General features: G+C 34.5%; 1 protein-coding gene across 1 annotated transcript in view; it reads left to right on the forward strand.

The window, feature by feature from the left end:
• The window catches only part of LOC149547020 (importin subunit alpha-9), a 313252-nt gene extending 303134 nt beyond the window's left edge, over positions 1-10118 (forward strand). The window contains exon 11 of the mRNA XM_089791470.1: positions 9605-10118. Within this exon, the coding sequence (XP_089647596.1) occupies positions 9605-9775 (171 nt within the window). The 3' untranslated portion in view covers positions 9776-10118. The remainder of the gene's footprint in view (positions 1-9604) is intronic.
• Positions 10119-23591: the final 13473 nt, after the last annotated feature.

Consider the following 23591-nt stretch of genomic DNA (forward strand, 5'->3'; position numbering starts at 1 on the left):
AGCAATTTTGGCAGGTTACCCAAATGCTTACTATTTTTAGTAAATAATCAAAGCTCAGTATTTTCAGTACCTCAGTACTGGGTTGGAAGCATCTCACTAAGAGCTTTCCAATGAGCTACTACACATGCTTATCAGAGTTCATTTGGTCAGTTATTTTAATGTCTAATGACTATATGGTTTACTAAGTGACTATTAAAGTTCATTAAACTTGTCACTTTATTTTTAAAAAAGTACTATGTTCACTTAAGTGACTAAAGGAAAAAAAAAAGTGTTTTATCCCACATTGCTTGAATGAGCATGCATCACATTGGGAAAAGTAATAAAGGTATAACAAGCTCCACATGAGAAGATATATGAAGAATATAATATTCAAAACAAATATTAAATCTAGGAGTTGGAAACAGTTGCTGGTTAATTCTTCTACGACGCAAACCCTTGAAGAAATTTTGAAAGTTGGACACAAACCTAGCCTTCTTACAAGTTAATCTACATTTCCAATCTGACTGTTATTTTTGTTTATAAGATTGGGATTTTTCTAGATTGTTGTGTGTTATTGTATTGTTGATGTATAATACAGTAACATTGTTTGGCAACAATTTGTATTCACTTCTGGTTTAATGTGTACTTTCTGATTATTGGAGAAATAAACAAGTTTTTTTGGGTTTTCTCGTATGCACATTTGCTAGTTATAAAGTGGATTTAAGTTCTGGAATTTATATCAATACTAGTTTACTATTTGGATTTAAAATTTGTAAGTCTTAAATCAAGGAATTCAGTAAATATCCGGAAAGGGATATCACAGTGGTATTAGAATTGGTTTTCCTGCCAGTCTGTGAACTTTTATCAGCAAATAAATTAAATGGAAGGAAGAAATAAAAGAGAAGGGGGAAACTGCTTGGGTCAGAGACAGCTATTGGATTATTCAATTTGCTTGCAGGGATACATATACTGTCAATAGTGATAACTTGCAGGCCCCTAAATCACTTGGAGGTATGTGCAATCAAAATACCTGATTCTATATGTCTGAATATATTTTTTTGAACTTCATTTTGGAAGACCGTTATCCTAGCCGCAAGGTAGAATTTTCAGTGAAGGGAGTAAATGAGTCTTCCTTCTCATATTTTCGGGAGTAACATAATAGCAACTAAAAGACGTTACAGATAGGAGGAAAAACAACTTTCAGATCATTCACTGAGTTGTTAATGATTGTTCCTCACTGGTTTGTTGTTACACTATTAGCAACGTGAAGTGCCAATAGGAAGATCATCATGTCTGGGTGGTGACTGGAAGTTATTCAGAGAAGTTTTAATGTCTAGTTCATTATAGCCAACAGTGATACTGTTAGTAGATAAATCTATTCTGAGAACTAGTCACGAAATAATCATGGAAGTTGGGTCTGTTTCTCACTGAGACACATACAGCATATTGTGGGGCACGTCCAAGGTTGCAGATAACACCCGTAGGGAAACATTCGGCAGCATACATAAGTAGCCAATATTCCGCACCAAGGGAGATCATATGCATGAATGCTTTCAGAATAGTAGTGTCTTCAGCTCGCGGGTTAGTTTGCTATGCGTGGAACATACATACCCAAATAAACTGCCAACGTGGAAGGTCTGTGCGCATCCATAACCAAACACGTCGTCGAGGACTAGCAGAGCGGGATTTAAGTGACACATATTACCCCCGGCATTGAAATGCAAGCGACATTTTGCGAGGCCCTAACTGATGGCAACTCCATCTCACAACGAGCAGGAAAGTCGGGCTAGGGTTTTTTTTAGACATTAGAGGCGACGCGAACACCAAACTGCAGATACGTGAGTAAATCTCAAGCAACATCCTCATTCTTTTAGAGACCGCAGCTAGTGTCCACTTCTATTCACGGGTTGAAGTTTGTGGTTGATAGGTCGATAGCAGTTAGCAATCCACGTCTAGGCGTCAACTTAATAGTGGAGGATTTGCACTTGGCATCGGGAATCAACATTTCTGTCACATTTTTCGACATTTTCCAAAACACTCGGTTCTATTAAACTCTCCCTTTTCTTTGCAACTTACGGTGGTTGATATTTTCGGGTCTGCACCTATTTAATAATAGAGCACGTAGCACAAGGAATTTGGAGTTATTCCAACCTCCAATGAAATTCTTAAGTTCTCAGGCTCAAGGAGGGAAGATTATTAACTTGTATCTAAGCAGCAGGGTGCTAATTACTTCACAGACCAGTGCATCGCTCAATAAGGTTGAAGATATTAAGCGTCATAAATTTGAACAAATTTTAAACAATACTTGTTGAGAAAGGAGTTCAAATTATTGGATGCAAAGAAACGACAGATAACAGTTGAATAAGAACTATTGTAACAATGTGTGTTGGGTACAGGCAGGGTAAGGCATGCCTCTGATTAACGGCTACCGAATTAGAGGGAACCCATTCAACAGTCTGCAATTCTAAAAATTCATGCAGACGCTCTGAGTTAAGCAATGATCACACACAAGGAACTTGCTTACAACTAGGCATTACCCAAAGACTTAGTTGATCATTTCTTTTACAAGGACGTATGGTCATCTTAACTGTTGAAGATTTGTCTCCAAATTTAAGTGTATGTTGGTACTTACAGGAAAATAGCTGCATTGCATAAGCCCAAGTTGTGTTGTCTGGAGGCAACATACAGTGGTTGAAAATAGTTAGCACAGTAAAGTCTTACCTGTAGCAGCCAGCCTATTTGGAGAAGCATATTTATCAAAATATGCAGACAAGATACTCAAGATTTGTTGGTATGCCAAATGTTTGCAATAATGCCCTTGCATTATTAGTAAATGTCGAGATTGGATGGATGAGCTGAAGTTGCTAATTGTAGACTACTGTTAATAATTCCAGACCGCTATCAGTTGCAATAGAATTTAAGTTTATTGTGAAAGCTTGAATTTTCACTTGGACATACAGTTGGAGATTTAAATTTGGATTTCAGTGTTGCTAGGATAAATTGGTGGTTGGAATTTGTCTCACAGATTGCCTGCACAGGAAGTGATAATCATAAATGCATTATGAGCAGTCTGTTCATCATTGCTACTGAATGGTTCGCATTGTTAAACCATTATGCTTCCTCGTAATTGTTTGTGATTACATCTCATGTGAAGTCTGAAAACTCTAAGCATTCTATAGTAGAAGGAAGAGAGCAGAAAATTGTAGCAAGTCAGAAATTTAGGAAATCTAAGACTGCTAAGACCAAACATTGGTCTTAATAAGAAGTCAAAGGTCCCAACACATCAAACTTTAGAATCTTAAGAGAGAAGCTATGGGAAAGATGCACAATCTGGGAAAAGATCTTATTAAAGTACATACACAATTAGCTCAAAATTTACAATCCGATATTAGGACTGAAATAATGAGCATATATGATGAGTACAACAAATTCCCTCCATAGGTTCAGAAAGAATTACCCTTCATGGAATATGTGGGCTTTCAGCTAGAGCCACAAAACAAGACGGATATGATAAGAAATAAATGCTATGATTTGGCTCGAGATCTTCTTGTAGAGGACAGGTACAAAAATTTACATAAGGAAGCCATCGATCAACTTGACAATAGTACTAAAAGGAAAGAGGAACAAGAGGTCCCTATAGTATCTAGAAGCCTCTATGATGAAGTCCCAGCAATTAGTGACCATCATACAATTGACCTTATGGAGGGCAAAAATTAGACCTTGGAAAACGAATCAAAAAATTCATTTGATGACAATGAATCCCAAGATCATGATGTGGATGGACACGCAGCCACCTTGGAAGTGGAAGAGTGTGAAGATATTGTTATATCAGCAGCTTCTAACTCGTCAGTTGAGCCATCCTATGAGGTGCATAGCAACAAAACCCAAGATATTGAGGAGTGCCTAGATGATAGCATACACGATGCTACTTATCATATGGTGAGTGACATTGATTCAACCTCATATCACAGTGCAGCTGAGAAATTGGAAGATTTGTGTAGAATTGTTTTGTCACAAGGGGATCATCATTTAGCAAGCCAATTAAAGGTTAATGACAAGGTGGTTGCCACAACCATTAAGCATTTTGATGTTTCTCGTCAAATGTTGGCCACCTATGGTTGGAGTACTCCTTTGACAGATGAGCAGGGTGATAGTGTTTTTTCCCTTGTAGAGATCCATGCACTCTGAGAAGCGATTGGAATGATGAAACAAAATTACCTACAGCTACTTGCAGATAGAGATTTTCTTCTCGAGTAGGATCACATTTGTTATGTTGCATTGCAAGGAAATGAGAAGGTTGATAAGCTCACTCATGAGCTTGAGGTGACTATGGACTCTTTGCAGAGTGCCCAGTTGGCCCTTCAAGAGTCACAATTACAGATTGAGAAGCTTACAGAGGAGTTGAGTTTGGCACAACCTCCACCAACTGCAGATATAGTACAGTTACATACAAAGGCAGTTGATAAGGATCTTATATCCACGGGTTGTAGTAGGGATGTGGTTACAACCATCACAGATATAGTTACAAAGGTTTCAGCTGGGATGAGTACCTTGGTGGAGGATAGTAGAGAACCACTAGTTGTATTGAATTCTCCTGAAGTTAGTGCCATGACAATTGATACAGGACAATTTAGTGGTAGCTCTTGTGTCACAATGGTGGATTCTCCTAAGAGTTGTGTGATATTACATGATGCTACTCCATCATCCACACAGGGCATTCACAGAGTGTCATCTGGTTGGGGTATAGCTCTCATGTTGATTTGTTTCCATCTCCTAGAAGCAAATCTATCACTTTATTCCATGCATTTGATTTTGGATGCTGGCTTGTTGATTTTCAGAGTTAGAGGAATCAACTGCTTGATTCAAGTGTTTTTAGTGATGAGCCATTGATATAGGTTGGAGTATTTTACCGCGAATACATAATGAGGAGTGCTCATCATTTTTCTTTAGACCCATGCACGAAGGACTTGGTGAGGCGTTAGTGTGGTTTGGTTCCAGATTTATACCATCCTTTGTGGGATGGGTATTCACCATCTTCGGAAGATGGGATTAGCGGCTACAAGCATCCAACTCAGTTGTTTGTGAGGGATTACTTACAGGGAAAGCTGTCAATTAAACATCATGCTGATATGTATCCAACATGATTTGCTACTTCTATGTCACAAAGTTTCCTTATGGGTACATGGTTACAAGACGATTATGGTGTCAGTTGGCATGATGGTTTGGTTAGTTATCACATCCATGGGAGTTTAGTGGGAGCTATAGAGAGATGTGTTATAGACACTACCAGGTATTTTTATCTCTATATGATGAATGGATGTGAGGTTCGATTGTTTTGGGATCCAGGCGGCAACAGGTTTGACATGATGTATTGGGTGATCGGGGATCCAGGTGTTAATAGTATCTTACATCTGGCAGATTATGCTATGTTGCTACACAGATACATGATTATGATTTGTGTTTTTTAGCTTTTTGACATATTAGAGTTCCAGAGATTAGGACCACTCTTACACCCGAGTGATATGGTGGTGGAGTTAGATTGGCCAGATCTATCATTGACACCGGAACAAATATTACAGGAGTGGTATAGTGGTACAGTGGTGCAGGTATTACAAGAACTAGTCAGTGGTATCTCAGACAACGTACGAGTCCTCACTTGGGATCTAGGTGGAGCATCCCTAGGTATTGCCTTTGGTCGGGGAGCTAAGAGGAGAGTTTGGTTGCTATCGTCTTGGGGTGGATATGGGTATATTGTTGAGCCCCCATTTTCACTTGACAGTACAAACTCACAGGGTCACTCATGGAGGGAGGCATTCTTTCTGACCGATGGTATTGGCACACAGGGCTGCAATACGTGGCAATTGGTGTTCCTTTATGGTGAGACTTGGGATCCTAGCATTCAGTTATTTGGCACATTGATTGCTATTGTACTATTTCACGATTCTGAATTTGAGAAGATGCATGTTGGGATCCATCGGCTGAAGAGTAAAACTGCATTCTAGAGGCAAGTATAGGATCCTGGCATTTGGTTTCTAAAGGTATGAGTGGATTGCTTAAGGTCAAGCAATCTTTGAGAGGGGAGGCTTTGTAATGTCGCCTTTCTTTTGAGACTTTATAATTTTGAGTGGCCAGCTCACTTCGCCTAGGTTTCGAGGGTGAAAAGGTTCTTTACGGGGTTCAGTTCAAGATTTGGCCTAGACATTTCCAGTTCCAGACCCATCTAAGCATATTTGGCAGGTTATCCAAATCCTTACTATTTTTAGTAAGTAATCGGAGCTCAGTGTTTTTGGTACCTCAGTACTATGTTGGAAGCGTCTTGCCAAGAGCTTTCCAATGAGCTGATGTACATGCTTATTACAGTTCATTTGGTTAGTTATTTTAATGCCTAATGACTATATGGTTTACTAAGTGACTATTAAAGTTCATTAAACTTGTCACTTTATTTTTAAAAAAGTATTATGTTCACTTAAGTGACTAAAGGACAAAAAAGGTGTTTTATCCCACATTGCTTGAATGAGCGTGCATCACATTGGGAAAAGTAATAAAGGTATAACAAGCTCCACATGAGAGGATATATGAAGAATATAATATTCAAAAAAAATATTAAATTTGGGCACTGGAAACAGTTGCCGGTTAATTCTTCAAGGACGCAAACCCTTGAAGAAATTTTGAAGGTTGGACACAAACCTAGCCTTCTTACAGGTTATTCGACATTTCCAATCTAACTGTTATTTCTGTTTATATGATTGGTTTTTTTCTGGATTGTTGTGTGTTATTGATTTGCTGATGTATAATACAGGGACGTTGTTTGGCAACAATTTGTATTCACTTCTGGTTTAATGTGTACTTTCTGATTATTGGAGGAATAAACAAGTTTTTCTAGGTTTTCTCATATGCACATTTGCTGGTTATAAAGTGGATTTAAGTTTTGGAATTTATATCAATACTGGTTTACTGTTCGGATTTAAAATTTGTAAGTCTTAAATCAAGGAATTCAGTAAATATCCGAAAAGGGATATTATAGTGTGATTCGGGGTAAGAGCCAGTTTGCATGAGTAGAAACAAGTGAGAGCTTAATTGGATCTCTTCAAGCAAAGGATTGGTGCTATTTGTCAAATCACTCTACTTGTTTCCTGACAGTGGCTGCAGGCTAAAGCCCTCAATAGGGTCACACTTAACAGTGTGATCAAGTTCTTTAACAGGATCTGGAGGTCAAATTCCCAAATAGGGTAACACATTTGCTTGTGTGAAAATTCTCTTAGCAGAGTAGTCTTTAACAGAGCTTTCTAGATTCTTATAGAGCTAAGATACTCCTAACAGGGTATGCCTTTAACAAGATGATTATAATCGGTCCTAACAAGCCATTTTTCATAGAGCTTAGTGAAACATTGTGGGTTCCATCCCCATTGTGGTTTTTCCCTCTAACCAGGGTTTCCACGATACCAAAATCTTGGAGTCTTGTGTGTCTTATTGTGTGGATGTTGTATGTTGTAGTGTTCAATATTATCTTCAGTTTTACATGCTGGTTATTTTGGAAGTTCCTAAGTTAAGTTGTAAATTTTCTTGCTGCACTTATTCGTCTGCCCACTGCCCTGCTCCCCCTCAATGTCTCTTCAACCAAACATTTCAGAATTGAGGAGAGTATGTGGAGTTTGTAGAACAATTAAAGAAGAGATTGAGGACATGTTGTGTAGGTTCCAGATTTGATGCAAATTTCAGGAGGACAGTTTGCTAGAAAAATCAATCCTTCACCAAATAAAACAAACAATCACTCAAAATGTAGTGCCCAGCAATGAGGAAGAGTAGAAAATAATACACAGAATGATTATTATTATGCTTTAGAAGCTATGAGCAACTTCATTTCAGCTACTAAAAAGGACTTTAAAGAATTCAGTATAATCACACCAGCACTCAGAAAATGAATCTAAATCATTAAAATTTGCACCACCCTACTGAAAAACACACCACACCAAAACCAACAAACCTATATTAGAATACTGAAAACCACTTTATCCTTTTCAAGGCAAAATTGGCTAACAAGCTCCAAAACATTGAAAATCTACAACTCAACGAACCAACCAGCTAAGGTGGGTCTTTCAACAGTACAAAACTTGTAATTGATGCAGCCAAAGATTAATTCCAGAACCATTTTGGCAGCATAAGAGTAAGTTATCTATTCAAGTATGTCAAATGAGAGCTGAAGATGTGAATATATATAGTGAAGGAAATTATGGAAGCCGTTCTTCAATTTGGAGCCCTTTGCCCCCAAAAAATTTTTTTAAAGCGAGTTGAAATCCCCATAGAAGTTCAACCCTTTATGAGCTCTCAAATGAAACATTTTATTTTACTTGTTTCCTTATACCCTTTAGGCAATCACTGTTAATAATTTATTGGAAGCATAGACAAAGTCTTCCCCACTTATGGTGGTGCCACACTATGAAGGCTTAATCTGGCCCCACATTTTAAAATAACTTCAAGTTACCAAGTCACCGTATGGGGTGCAAGAGGGGTACACTTATAAACTTTATAAGACTTATTCAATAAATTAAATCTCTTTTGAAAAGTATTAGAACTCGGTAAGTGTAAAACTGAAAACCACAGCACTGAACTGAGACAGTAGAGGTCAAGATCAAGTGCTAAAACTAGCAGTTACTAATAATAGCAACATGCCAAAGATAAAAAGTTAGCTGGTAATTTTGGAAAATAATGCTATAGCTCGCCACAGTGAGTCCCCTAAACACATCCACTTAGCCTATGGGAACCTGGCAATAGGATAATGAAAAACTCAAACTGGACTAGGTGCAAGAAGGGAACATAACAAAGAATGCATGAATGAGAATATATCAATCTATAAGGTAGTTGAAGTAATGACCAGCAAAATAAAGGAGGTAAGACCATCTGTGCATTGTTATCCATACCCACATGTATCCAGGAATTTATTGCTTGTGTATGAAAATGTACTATTATGCTACCTAGAGATTTCAGAACATGTGCTTCACTTGGTTACCCCTGCATTATTTTGCTTTCTATCATACATTTGATAAACCACAAGATTAGCAATGCTTAGGAGTAGTTCATTTGTCAGCTTCAATGTTGAAAGGGATCCTCGCAATACTTTTTTTTTTTCAGAGTTTTATATATTAAAAAGAAAGTATTATTCGGTAGTATGCCTTGCCACCGTATGAGTTTTCACCAATTGACAGTAAATATCTCAGACTTAGCACATATTGCGTCAGCAGTAGTGTTTTTACAAGCATTCAACATGGAGAGCTTGTTTTCTTTTGACTTCTGAATTTAGTTGATTCAATTTATATTTCTAGCACATCTAAGTTGTAGAAACTATTTAGTTGCAATGTATCAAATTTATTTTAAAATTCTGGGTCTAAAGTAGAATTTGAACACATGTGAGGGCTACAATTCTTATTCTATATTTTTTAATTTTAATTATCTTCTCATGTATGCCATATATCTGCCGAATAAAAAATGGATCCAGGGCTTTCATTATTTTTGTAGCCACACTACTGCCTATGCATCACCTACCTTAACAATTGTCAAAAATATTATGTTAGTATAGTTCAAGGATGGATTGACTAATTTACTTGACTTGCCTGAAACCCTTTTGTAGGTTATGCGGTCATTGCCAAATGATCAAGGTCCAAAGCTCGTGGAAAGCGACGATGGAATTGCTGCAATGGAATTATTTCAGTTTCATGAGAATGAAGAGATTCGGAACATGGCAAATGGATTGGTAGACAAGTATTTTGGGGAGAGTTATGGCATTGAGGAGGAATATTAACCATAGGCAGCCTAAAAACTGCAGGGATGATTATTTAGACATGATTATTCATCTTGATAGATATGTTTCTATCAGTAAAGTTCTTCATTCTTTCAATAAGTTCTGATATGGTTGTAATTTTATAGCTAATCCACTATGCCGAGGAAGCATTAATAAGTATTTCAAGATGCTTGGAAGGAGTAACAATTTAAAAAGATTGAGAAGCATTTTTCTCAACATTGAAAAATTGTACAAAATATATCATTTGGAATTTTAAACTTATCATTATAAAACTTGTGCCTGTTATCCAATTTTCATATTACTATTTTAATTGTAGGATACATCATACTACTATTTCCTGCCTTGCAACTGTACTTCATACCTGAAAATTAATTTGCATGGTGTGCCCCAACAAATGCACTCCTTAATTTAATTTGTAACATTATCTTAGAGTTGTAAATGCTATGGTCAATTTGTTATGATGGTAGAATATATTGTTTGTTCCATTGTTTAACTACTTGTTAAGTGTTTGGCGGGTGGTTACCAATCCAAACAAAAAAGGTATTCAGTGGCAAGTTGTTTTGTTATGTACGTAGAATATATTGTGATATGGCTATCAGGATTTAGCTGTGTAGTTTTTGTGTCAAACTCATTGACCCATGTTTCTTGAGTAGTGATTCACAAGAATCCATCCCTCATGAGAATAAATGGAACACATAGCAGTCATTGGATCTAGGTGAAGCACCAGTAATTCTTGGGAAGTCACCCATCTCAGTACTACTCCAGCTTGAGCGCACTTAACTACAAGGTTTCCTCCATGGTTAAACCCACTCTACTTGCAACCCCATTTGCAAAGCTTCACCAAGTTATGTGCCTATGAATCATTCACTAGGAAGCCACTTAAGCTCATCAATTGATAAGTAGGAGATATTTTCTACAAGAAGTCAAATTGCTATATGGCTATCAAGATTTAACTATGTAGTTTTTGAGTCAAACTCATTGGCCCACGTTTCATGAGTAGTGATCCACAAGAATCCATCTTTCATGACAATAAATGGAACACTTAGCCCTCATTAGATCTAGGTGATGCTCATAGGGGTGAAGCACCGAGAGTTCCCAAGAGGTCACCCATCCCAATACTATTCCAGCTTGAGCACACTTAACTATAGAGTTTCCTTGATGGTAAAACTCACTCTGCTTGCAACCCCATTTGCAAAACCTTCACCAAGTGTTGTGCCTTATGAACCATCCATTAGAAAGCCCCTTAAGCTCATCAAGTGATAAGTAGGAGATATTTTCCACAACAAGTCAAATTGTGATATGGCTATCAAGATTTAATTGTGTAGTTTTTGAGTCAAACTCATCAACCCATGTTTCATGAGTAGTGATTCACAAGAATCTATCTCTCATGAAAATAAATGGAACACTTAGCACTCATTGGATCTAGGTGATGCTCACAGAGATGAAGCACCTTAACTTGCCAGGAGGTAAACCATCCCACTACTACTCCAACTTGAGTGTGCTTAACTACAAAGCTTCCTCCATAGTTAAACCCACTTTGGTTGCTTTGTTGTTAAGCGTGCTCAAGATGGAGTAGTATTGGGATGGGAGACCTCCTAGGAAGTCCCATAGTTTCACCTCTATGAGCATCACCTAGATCCAATTAGTGCTAAGTGTTCCATTTATTCTCATGAGAGATGGATACTTGTTAATTGCTACTCATGAAACATGAGTCAATGAGTTTGACTCAAAAACTACACAGTTAAATCTGGAGTCATATCACAATTTGACTTGTGGAAAATATCTCCTGCTTATCAATTGATGAACTTAAGAGACTTTCTAATAAATGGTTCATAAGGCACAACACTTGGTGAAGGTTTTGCAAGCAAAGTGGGTTTAACCATGGAGGAAACGTTGTAGTTAAGCATGTTCAAGCTGGAGTAGTATTGGGATGGGTAACCTCCTGGGAAGTTTTGATGCTTCACCTCTGTGAGCATCACCTAGATCTAATGAGTGATAAGTGTTTCATTTATTCTCATGAGAGATGAATTCTTGTGAATCAGTACTCATGGAACATTGGTCATTGAGTTTGACTCAAAAACTACACAGTTAAATCTAAATAGCCATGTCACAATTTGACTTCTGGAAAAAATCTCCTACTTATCCGTAGAATATATTGTTCACATTTTTAAGTTTTCATTGGGGGCCCACCAAGACACAATACTTGTAAGTTTTTGCAGTCTACTTGTCAAGTAGTGTAGTCATGTTGCACTTGAGCTCGCATGAAAAAAATCATGTAAAAGTTCTTGTGCATGCAACAAGTGTGTGATAGGAAAGTAATAATTTTAATGTAGATCTAAAAATTATCATATTTGTTTTCGCATACAATTAAAAAGAAATAAGTTTCATTATTGACTATAGTGAGCATTCAAAGATGACTTTAATAAGGGCTCATATTTTGTAGAAAATATTATTTAGTTTGTAAAGATTAGTGGTAGTGCATGAAAATAACAAAATGAAAAAAAATGCCATACTCAGCTTAAAAGTTTCTTCTCCATGTCACTAGAGTTTAAACATATGAAAAAGTAATCATTTACCAAAAAAAAGCCCTTAAAAATAAAGTAATATTAAACAAATATATTAGAATAAGTCAAAGTTTTGTCCAAAATTGGGAGCGGTAACAAGGATGTGAGGGCTAATATTAATTTTGTAGGAAAGATTTATGGTAGTGCATGAAAATAACAAAATGAAAAAAAATGTCCATACTCTAAGCTTAAAAGTTTCTTCTCCATGTCACTAAAAGTTAAACATATAAAAAAGTAATCATTATTCCAAAACAAAGACCTTAAAAATAAAGTAATAGTAAACAAATATATTAGAATAAGTCAAAGGTTTGTCCAAAATTGGGAGTGGCAACAAGGATGTGAGGGCTAATATTCCCATTTACAACTACAAACTTGTACATAACATGAAATATTATTTAATTTGTAAAAATTGATTACAGAAGTATGTGAGTTCCACTTGAAAATGTGTTTTTTCTTGCAAATCAATTCATAGCTTCTCAGCTATTAGATGGACATGCCAAAGTACACATTGTATATACATTTTGAAAGTCAAAAATTTATTATAAGAAACATCAAAAACCATCTTGTCATAGATCTACTCAATGGGAAAGCGCTTAATGATTTCAATAATTTCAATCTAACGATACTTTCTTATGGACAACCCGTCCATCTTAGATTGTATGGTTGATAACTATGGTCAATTCAATAGGCAAAGCCTATAGAAACAAGGGATGCATAGCATCTAATTTCTACAATTATAATGACTAGTGGAAGTTTATTGTTGTTTGAGATTGATTTATAATTGCAGCAAACAAAAAAACCACAAACTATTCATTTAAATTTTAACATACAATTTACATTGCAATTTAAATTTTAACATACAATTTTCAACAATATTCATTTACATTTACAAATATATAATTAGTCTACTTGTTCCTTTGAATATTTGTAACTAATAAAGAAGTTGGAAATAAATTTAGATTATTTTAATAAAATTAGAATATAATTTTTGAAATGCTCTTGCATATTTAACATAATTATTAATTCTAACCAAATTTTAAAAATTAATGATTTGTGAATTTATAACAATTTGAAATTTGAAATTAGTAACTTATAAATTTAATGTTATTCACTCAATCCATAAGTCTAGGCTAACCTCTGATCTCGGAAACTATAGGACCATCATGATTGGGCATACATTTGCCAAACTTTATGCTACAACATTGAATATTATTTTATCCAGTGAGCTCAACAAGAGGAATTGCAAGGCTAAGGATCAAGCAAGATTTAGGGCAAACTACCAGACCATAGATCATATCTTTACACTACAGGCTATTATTGAGGAGGCTCGACACCACTTGAAGAAAGTTTATTGTTGTTTTGTGAATTTTCGTAAGGCTTTTGATTCCATCCCTAGAGAGGCCGTTTTTTAGAGACTGAGAGATATTGGTATTTCTAAGATCTTATTGATGACTATCATAAGGTTATATGAGACAGTGATTGGTAGACTCAAGACCACAGAGGGCCTCTCCAACCCTATCTAGGGCACCATTGGGGTGAAGCAAGGCTGTCCTCTCTCGCCCACCTTGTTTGGGATTTACATTGATGAGCTCGAGGCTTTTTTCAATGACTCCTTGCTTCCAGATGATGGTTGTCATATATACTAGGTATTGATCTCCATCCTTCTCTTTGTTGATGATGTGCTTCTTCTTGCTTCTTCTCCTAAGGGTCTTCAGAGGATTTTGGATAGACTTACATTTTTTTGTGATATGAGATAACTGGTTGTAAACCTTGAGAAGACTTGTGTTATAGTCTTCAATGGTTTGAAGACCTCACATCTCCATTTTCACTTCCAAGGTCAAGAAGTTGAGATTACATCATCTTACACATACCTTGGGGTTAAGTTTTTTGGATCTCGTTTCAGCTTGAGATTAGCCATTCAACCTTGGATTAGTAAAGGGTTGGGTTCCCTTGTCATGCTTGAGAGACAGTGTTTCAAACACCACTTTTAGGACACATCATCTAAGCTATCCCTCCTGGATTCCTTAGTAAGATCGACAGTGATCTATGGTGTGGTTGTTTGGGGTCCTTCCCTTTTTGACTCGGACTAGGCCATGATCAAGCGTACCCAGACTCTGCTCCTCTGTCAAATTATAAGATGTCACAAATCTACCCCCCACAGTATTATTTTGGCTGAGTTTGGAGTCACCCATTTAGGCTTGCAACCATTTTTGACCTGATCTGGTTTCTCCACCGTCTTCATGGTTTTGCGGACTTGATTAAAGGCCAACATAGATACCCTTACTCAGCCTACTGCTCCTCAATTGCTATCAGCTACTAAAGCCCGCTATTGGTATGCTCAAGCTACTATCTTTCTGAGTTCAGTTGGGATCGACATCGATCGTCTCCCTCCCTACTAGTTCTCATTAGACACTCTTGCTCATCTACTCCCCTCTTAGTAGGAGTTGAACAAGCATGTCAAACTTGACATCTGCAGACAGTATATCATATGGACTTGGGTGGATCCTCTAGGGGGACTACGTCTAAGGAACTATGTCCAAGGATGGCTTTCTACGTCGAGCACTTCTTAGATATTAGGGATGTGATTATTGTTCGCCTTGAGTACTTACTTAGATATTGGACACACACCCTATGTATCTCCCTTGGCTCCTTTAGGGTGGGCTCTCTCAGACTTCGAATCCAGGTCGATCACCATATTGCTAGAGAGGATCGAGTGTGCACACTTTGTACTTTAGCTGAGGTAGAGTTTGAGACTCATTTTCTTTTCAAATACCCCATATACTACAAGACTAGAGGGAGATTTTACTGTCTATTTAGAGATTGTAGATCTCTCTTGGATTTTTTTAGGTGCACTGATCAGTGTTGCATTGTGCTCTGTCTCCATGAGTCCTTGCAACTTCATGATCATACTTTGCAGCTTTCATTTCCCAGGATTCAGGCCCAGACACAGCTTATTATGACCACCTTCTCACCCTTAACTATGGTTTGGGGTGTGAAGTGTTCATACAATTTCCCTAATACAGGTCATTCCAGATCTATGAGACCTCGCAGGGGACCTCTTCACCAGTGACACTCCTCTCGTAGCACTCAGCTTTATCAGAAGGCCTCTGGTAGCCGCACTGATCAGTCGTTGTTGGACTTTTTCCCTGCGAGGATGGATACCTAATCTTTTCTGTGATGTCTCTTGCTTTCTTCGTCTTCTTTTGTTGTACTTGTTCTTTTGTGGTTACCATTTGTTGTTCCATTTGTCTGCTATTTTCTTGATGTAAGTTTCCAGTCCCATAGACTCTCATTGTGGTCTTTTGTTGGACATTAATAATATTATCTTATCTTATAACTTCACATTTTTCAATAGTAAAATAATCTTTGTTGAATAAAATGTGTTTTTCGCTTATTATTATTGTATAGTTTGTTTGTCAACGATGTACTGTCCTATAATTTTGCATATTCTTACAAGTTGTGTGCATCTACACCTGTGAAATGAAAGGAAAATTTCAAAAAGACTAGTGCAACACATTTACTTATTAATGGCAGGGAATAAATATGCAATGAAATGTATTTTTGAAACTCAAATAATAGTCTTTTTAGCATTCTTAGTATATGGTAGAATTTGGCTTGTATTTAAAATTTAGAATTAAACAAAATTTACATAACGATAGCGATGTATAAATGTTTTTAATCTTTGTTTAATATTGTTTATTTATTTTTGTATTTTGTATGAAGGCAAAAATAGATAGGAAATCATAAATAGAAAATATTACCATTATGTACAGACTATATTACCATTATGTACAGATTTTTTCTTGACGCAAATAGTAGACTCTTATTATAGTTTAGCAGACTTGTATTCAAATTGGCTTTATTTTGAGCTGTACAACTTTTCCTCAAACAAAACTAACTTAGAATATGGGTTTGATTAGCTCATACCTTTGGCAACTGCAGTTTCCAATGTTTGGAAAGTCTAATTCATTCAGAATCTAAATTTTTTAACTTAGAATATTGATTTGATTAGCCCATACCTTTGGCAACTGTAGTTTCCAATGTTTGGAAAGTTTTTAAGATGAGAAATCTAGAATTAATTTTTTGTTTTTTTTTTTTTATAAATATGAAGTCCACACTAAATTTGGCCAGCCCAAAACATCTGGGTCCCTTCATTTTTAGCTCAATAAATTTGAATTTAGAAATTTGGCTATTAAGTGTCTAAATAAGGATGTTATCAAATTATCATGAAGACGCATTTTCTTCTTCTTATGTCTTGAGACTAATCTTGGTTTGTTAAAAGTTTAAAATGCTTTCTAATTAACTATCATGTTTACAGCTTAGAAATAGGTGCATCATTTATGCATTTCATTGATCTAATGTGCTTGAAAAGTCAAAGTTAAGAGTTTGATAAAGAGCGAACATCTTAGCTTATCTTGAATTCTTCGATGGGAGACTTGATGTTTGTATCCAGAACTTTCATCAGAGTTAGAGTGGCACATGTCAATGACAACTGCATTCTCCCTAGCTTTTTTGGACATGTATAATGTCTTTAACAGTAGAGTTTCAAGAAATGGATGTTTGTAATGTTTTATTGCCTTATAAACTATTTTTTTAAGAAGGGGATATTTTATCAAATTAAAAAAATTAAACGGAAAAAAGTTAAATCAAATATAACAAGAAATATAATATAACACAATTGTTGATAGTTCTACAATATTTGATTTTTACTATGCTATTGGCTGTAACTGTATGTGTGATCAATGAACCTTGATTTTCCCCAGTTTTATTGTTTTTTTAAACAAGTCGCCAAACAAATAAATTCTTTTGGGTGATCTTCCATACTCAATATATATGCCCGTGACATGGGTTTTGCCAACGCACGTCAAAAGAGTCGACATCATTTTCAAAGTGAAAATTGGAGTAGTTATTTTGACATATCTTCCCCCATTCTCCTTGCACTCTTTACAAGATATGTTGTCTGATTTGAGATTATGCAGATATAAAATAAAATACTGGCCTCAGTGAAAGCAAAATAATTGACGAGTAGCTTTTTTGCAAAATTAGAGAAGACAATAAGTTCCTCATTACGCCAGTAGCCAATGCGAAAAAGTAATAAGTAACATACTAGCTCTACATTAACGACATGTTTTAAATATTTAATCTATACTTTGCGTGTCTAATTGATGTCTTCTACATAGTAAAGCATAGTTATACACGTCAAAAGGTGGAACATTTTGTATGCTTAACCCTAATATATATGGCATTGTACCTCGTATCCAATCTAAATGGAATGATTTTGGTAAATGCTAACACCACTCATGCCTTTGTATTCGGCTTGTAAGCAACATTATCTTATTAAAGAGCGCTTATGTATTCATTTTGAACATTAACAACTAACATCGGATCTTGGATTCATGAAGGTTGGTGGATCGAATCTAGTTCTTGCCTTTTTTAAATGTATGAGGGGTTTGTATTTAAGTATGCTTATGGGTTTGTGTTGTGTTTTTTTTGAAAATTTGGTGATTAATGCATGATTGGTAGGACAAGGAGTACATAAGGATTCTGAATCTATGCGGAAAGGTGATTCAGGAAAAAGGAAATGTGATCAATGTAAATAAAGTTGTGAACACTAGAGAAAAGATATTGTCATCTACAAGAAATTTGAGCACAAACAATACTTGAAAAAAGGCAATCAGTTTTTAATTTTATTTGTTCCTATCGTGGATGTGTCATGAAAAGTTATATTGTATTCCATTTTATTTGGAGGAAAACAAAAAGATCAAACACAAGACGAGAATTCTAATCACTTGAGTGCTCAAGTGTCTAGATCTCATTTTCAACATGTATTGCCTAAAACTTAACAATATTATGATCACAAACCATGTACTTGGCATATTTACTATGAGTTCAAAACCAAAATTTAAAAAACAACCCATTAAATGTAAATGAAACAAAGATCTACAAATAGAAACATAGATAACCTAGATGGATCATAGAAGCAATATAATATTAAAAAATAAAATTACACATTGCGAGCAATTTACTAGATGCTTACTAAGCCAACATTGACAATGGCTTGCCTAAAGCAAAAAAAAACACTAGATTTCACACTGATAAGGAAAAATAAAAACACCATAGACAAAGTATAAAAAGGGAATCCTCAAAATGAAAAAAGAAAAGGTGTTCATTGAAGAGAAGTCTTAGTTCTAACACCAAATGACAAAGATTAGCATATAAACATTTGATATATTTCTATTCAAGTAGAAACTAGGAAAGTTTTTGCTAATTTTTAAAAGGGATCAAGAATTTTAAGGAAACAAATAAGGTAACTTGCTAAATGCTAAAACCATTGAAAAAAGAATGGAAAGTTTCATTAATGGAGAACAAGTTTCATTTTCATTTTTACTTGTTTAAGGAAAAAGTGGTGAACCACTATAAGGTTTTTTATTAAAAATGTCTAAAATAAGATTTTTTTAAAAGGTCTTAAGTGTGTTATAGAAAAAACAAAAATCCAATATGGACCAACAACTTTTTCATAAAAAATACATTTTGCAATAGGAAAGCTCTCGCACAAAGTCTATTAGCTTAAAAGTGTGCATAAGAATTCAAAATTTTAAAAAAATAAATACAAAAGATTTTTTTGGTACACAATTTAAGGGGAGGGATTGCAACAAAATTTGATCACTCAAGAAGATTACAATATTATTAATAAATATATCTATATTATTTTTAGTACATAATAGATAGATGTACAATAATAATAAGCATCGACCTATAGTGCGGCAGTTGTAGCTTCTCTTTGTAACAACAAGGTCTTGTGTTTGATTCCTGAAATGAGTGCTTAACAAACTTAATATAAAATAATTATAATAATATAAAATGATAGAATGCTAATAGATAAAAGATGATATTATTAATTCTAGAGGATTGAAAGTGGTCTTACATAAAATCCACAGCATAATAACATAAATTGACAAGAATAAAGAAATCAACATAAGATTGACAACAATCCAAGATCAAATGGCTAAAGGTGACCACTTAGATTCAATCCATGGGGAAGAGAAAGTTCTAAGGAGAAAATGGAAGGATAATTTATAATGGGGGGAAATCTATTAGAAATAAAGATCAAAGTCCAATAGTTGGAACAAGGTGAGTGGATTTTGGCCTTATTTTATAGGTTTCTAGCAAACATAGAAAGAAAAATATTATCCTAAATCTCAAGGATGGTGTTATTTATGAGATCAAGGATGATGTTCAACTAGGTCTGATGGCCTTTAAATACTTATGTAATAGTTTTATGGAATAAAATTGAATTGTAAACAAACTTTTTGAACATCAATTACTTTGTTTTCTAACCAATGCTATTAATGTTGTTGATATTATTTGTTTTATTGCCACAATGATTGACAAAGGGCTCAAAAATGTTATTTTCTCTATGGGACCTAGAAATCCTTAGGGCTAGATAAATTTCCACTTGACTTTTTATAGGAATTTTGGGGTATATTCAACTTTGATACCGCCATGGCAACAAAAGAATATTTCCATATTGGGAAGTTATTGAAGAACATGAAAGAACTCCTTCATTGCTTTGATTCCTAAAATACACAAATAGCAAAGACTCAAACTCCAAACCAATAAGTTTATGTAATTTTCCATATGAAAAAAATTTCAAAGGTGTTAGTTAATCGAATCAAACCTATTTTGGATGGAATTATCAATAGGAACCAAAGGATATTTATCCTTTGGAGGTAGGCCTTTGATGTGTTTTTTACAACTTGAGGTCCTTCATTTCATGGATAAATGTAATAAGTAAAGAATGGTGTTTATGGTTGATATCTCAAAGGCTCATCATAAAGTTAGTTGGGACTTGATCTTCAATATCCTTGGAAAGTTGGGGTTTAATAATAGAATAATTAGTTTGTGAAGGGAGTGAGTTACTACTATTTGGTATTTTATATTGGTTAATGAAGTTTTCATAGGTTTCTTTAGAGTGGGTAGAAGCCGAATCGGGCAGGGGGACCCTTATCCTCTTATCTATTTATCATGCATGCAAAGTTGTTTGGAAGTTTTTTTTAAATATATAGATTGAGGTAAACTTCAAGGGGTTAAGCCTATGGTGGTTTTGTAGTTTGTGGATGATACCATCATGTTTGGTACAAATTCAGTGGTGAAAGCTAGAGAGTGGAAACACAAAATCAATGTGCAAAATTTTTGGGCAAACATATTAATTCTGATTAAACATAGTCGTTATTTCTTTAATACCATGGATAGCTTATAGAATGAAATTATTACTATTTTGGACTACTAGTGTATTTTTCTTCTAGGAATTCATTTGGGTTTATCTCTTATTGTCAAAAAACCATTGAATACCTTCTAGACTCAATTTTAGAAAGATTCAACATAAGTTGGCAGTGTGGAAAGAAAATTACTCAATAATGTGGGGAAACTTTAACTTTTGGTGGTGTGCCTAAAAGGAATCCTTGTTTACTTCCTTTCCATATTCAATATCTCAACCCTAATTATTAAGAAATCTGAAGGAATACATATACCTTCTTATGGAAAAGCATGGAAGAAAAAAAGAAGAGCGACACATGTTAGATGGGATTAAAAAATAATTCTAGACAAAGAACATGGAAGAACTGTGATGTAAATGACATTAAATGGAGTAAACCAATGTTGGGATACATTCTTATTCCTTCATATCCATGAAATAAATTTCATTTTAAAGACATCTCATGAGGCAAAACAAAACTCTTTCCAACACTGGATTACAATACTTTACCATTCACATGGTCTGACTGCTATACTCGAGTACATCAATCATAACTTTCAATCCTTAAATTTTCTTGCAAAACCCTTTGGATTATTTGTTCTAAATTAGAAATACTAAAATATATCATAAGTTGATCCAAAAGAACTCAATTCATTAGATGTTATAGTCTCTGCATGCAAACCCATTTTCTCTATCATAAATCAGAAGTAAAACCAGTAACCCTTCCTTGGGCATCTAATAACTTTCTCAAAATGACTCCAAATAAAATAAAACCAATTTTCAATCAATCCTATATGAGTCTAGGTTCTGAATATATAAGCCATTAATTTTTCCAATTCTTAAATCGTTCTACAAGCACCAATCATTTCCTGTAACTTCAAAAAAGATCCTTAAGAACCAATCTTCATGAAAATGAACATAACAGATACATATTTGAATGAAAATGACTCAAACCAATTGGAAATCAAATCTGGTTCATATATCTTTCCAATGAATACACCCAGAGTTTCTGTTTCATCCAAATATGTCCATACCAAACATTTAAATCTGATTGTAGCTGGGCATCCTCAAATTTGAAAATAACCACTTTTAGCAAAACTAGCATAACTTCTTCAAAACTTAACAAAATTGTTCCAAACAAAAAAGAGAAAGAAGATTATTCATTATAATCTTCAAATGTACAAAAAATACAAGGGTTCCAGGCTGTACATGGCCATACAATACCTGGAACCAACACTAAAACAGTTAAAACCAATCAAAATGACAAGTTTTTGAAAACCCAATTGTTTCAAAATGATCTATTCTTCTTCTCATTCACCCCTCTCTATTTGGAACGACCAATACAATGCTTTTAAAGTGGTTGTGGTGGTTTACAACCACCTTTTTAACCAACCCAACACATTCTTTTAACCTTTGTACATTTTTCAATGCTTCTTTAAGCACTCCCATTACAATGCAAATGTATTTTTTTTAAAGTTTTTAATACATCACAATGTAAAATTAAGCATTTTAACCATTTTTTCAACATGGTTATAGGAAAATCTAAATGACTTAAATATTACAATATTATAAAATTCATCATAATGTATGAAGGGTCAAGATGCTCCCACATCAAATTGGAATTAGAAAAATCTTATTGTTGAATAGAGCACTTCTAGCAAAAATTGCTTGGAAAATTTCTTTTTGTATTGGGTATGTGCAGGATCATGATCAACCAAACTATGGCCTTAAGTGGCAATGAAAAATTAGCAAATCAAGGTTATGCCAACTTAACACATAATTTTAAAGTGGTTCTAGACTTTATATCAAAAAGTTGTAAAAAAAATCTGTAGGAAATTGAATGTAGTTTCTAAACTACTAAGCCTTATCTAGAGAAAATATTTGATGGGTCAAAAGTTTGGATTTTAATGCAATACTACACAAATTTCAGGGTGAAAATAAAAAGTAGGTGTATGTCTGACCACCTTAATCAAAATCAAATGATAATATTTTTTAATATAATTATAGATATAAAAAGTAGACTCATGCCCAGATGTGACACATATTTTTGTGTATTTTTATTCCAAATAAATATTTAAATATGAATTTTTTACTAAAATATTTTTGAAAAAAAAACTCCCATGTCTGACCACCTTAACTAATTGAAAACTTTACCAAATTTTTAAAAAAAATTCCCTTATACTAGGTGAAGCATAGAATGTGATGCAACTTTTGGATTTAAAAAATGTTATACCATTTGAAAATTATAGCTATTTTTCAATTAGTATGTCAATCAACACTTTACAATAATTTTTATTGAAAATTAACTAATAAATACTTATCAAACTTAGAATTTGACAACAATTATATTGATGAAATCTCGAGAGTGTTATAAAAAAACTCTATTCATTTCATTCAATTTTGATGATAATAACATTGTCAGATGGCTACCCGAAGTTTGAGTGTCAGTGAAACCCTTCTCAAACACCTTTTTTTTTTGGGTTGACCAAATAGGCTTGGTTGTAATCGGATACCTGATATGAAATCAAGTCTCCAATCATTGTGAGTTTTCCAATTGCAATTTTGGAGGGATAGAAATTTGAGAGGAAAGAAATTTTCCAATTGCAATTTTGGAGAGAAAGTTGAGAGGGAAACTTTAGAGGGTTGTAGAGAGAAATTTATTTGGGGGAAGTGTGGACATTAATATTATTATTACATATGATTATGATTAATATTATTAACTATTATTATTATATATGATTATAATTATTATTATATATAGTAATATGTATAATTTTATAATATTAAATATAATATAGTAATATATATGATAAATATTATTCTTATTATATATATATAGTAATATTATATGACTATTATTATATATAATAATATATATGGTTATTAATAATATTTTATTTGAGAGTGAAAATTAGAATTGGACCCGATGTCTCCCACTCCTTCTGCTCCTACATTTGAATTTGCTGCTCCCGCCTCTCATCTTGCAGCTGATGGGGTT

This window comes from Cupressus sempervirens, chromosome 7, assembly GCF_028749045.1.
Source record: "Cupressus sempervirens isolate cs-2001-9-10 chromosome 7, ASM2874904v1, whole genome shotgun sequence".
NCBI classification, from domain to species: Eukaryota; Viridiplantae; Streptophyta; class Pinopsida; order Cupressales; family Cupressaceae; genus Cupressus; species Cupressus sempervirens.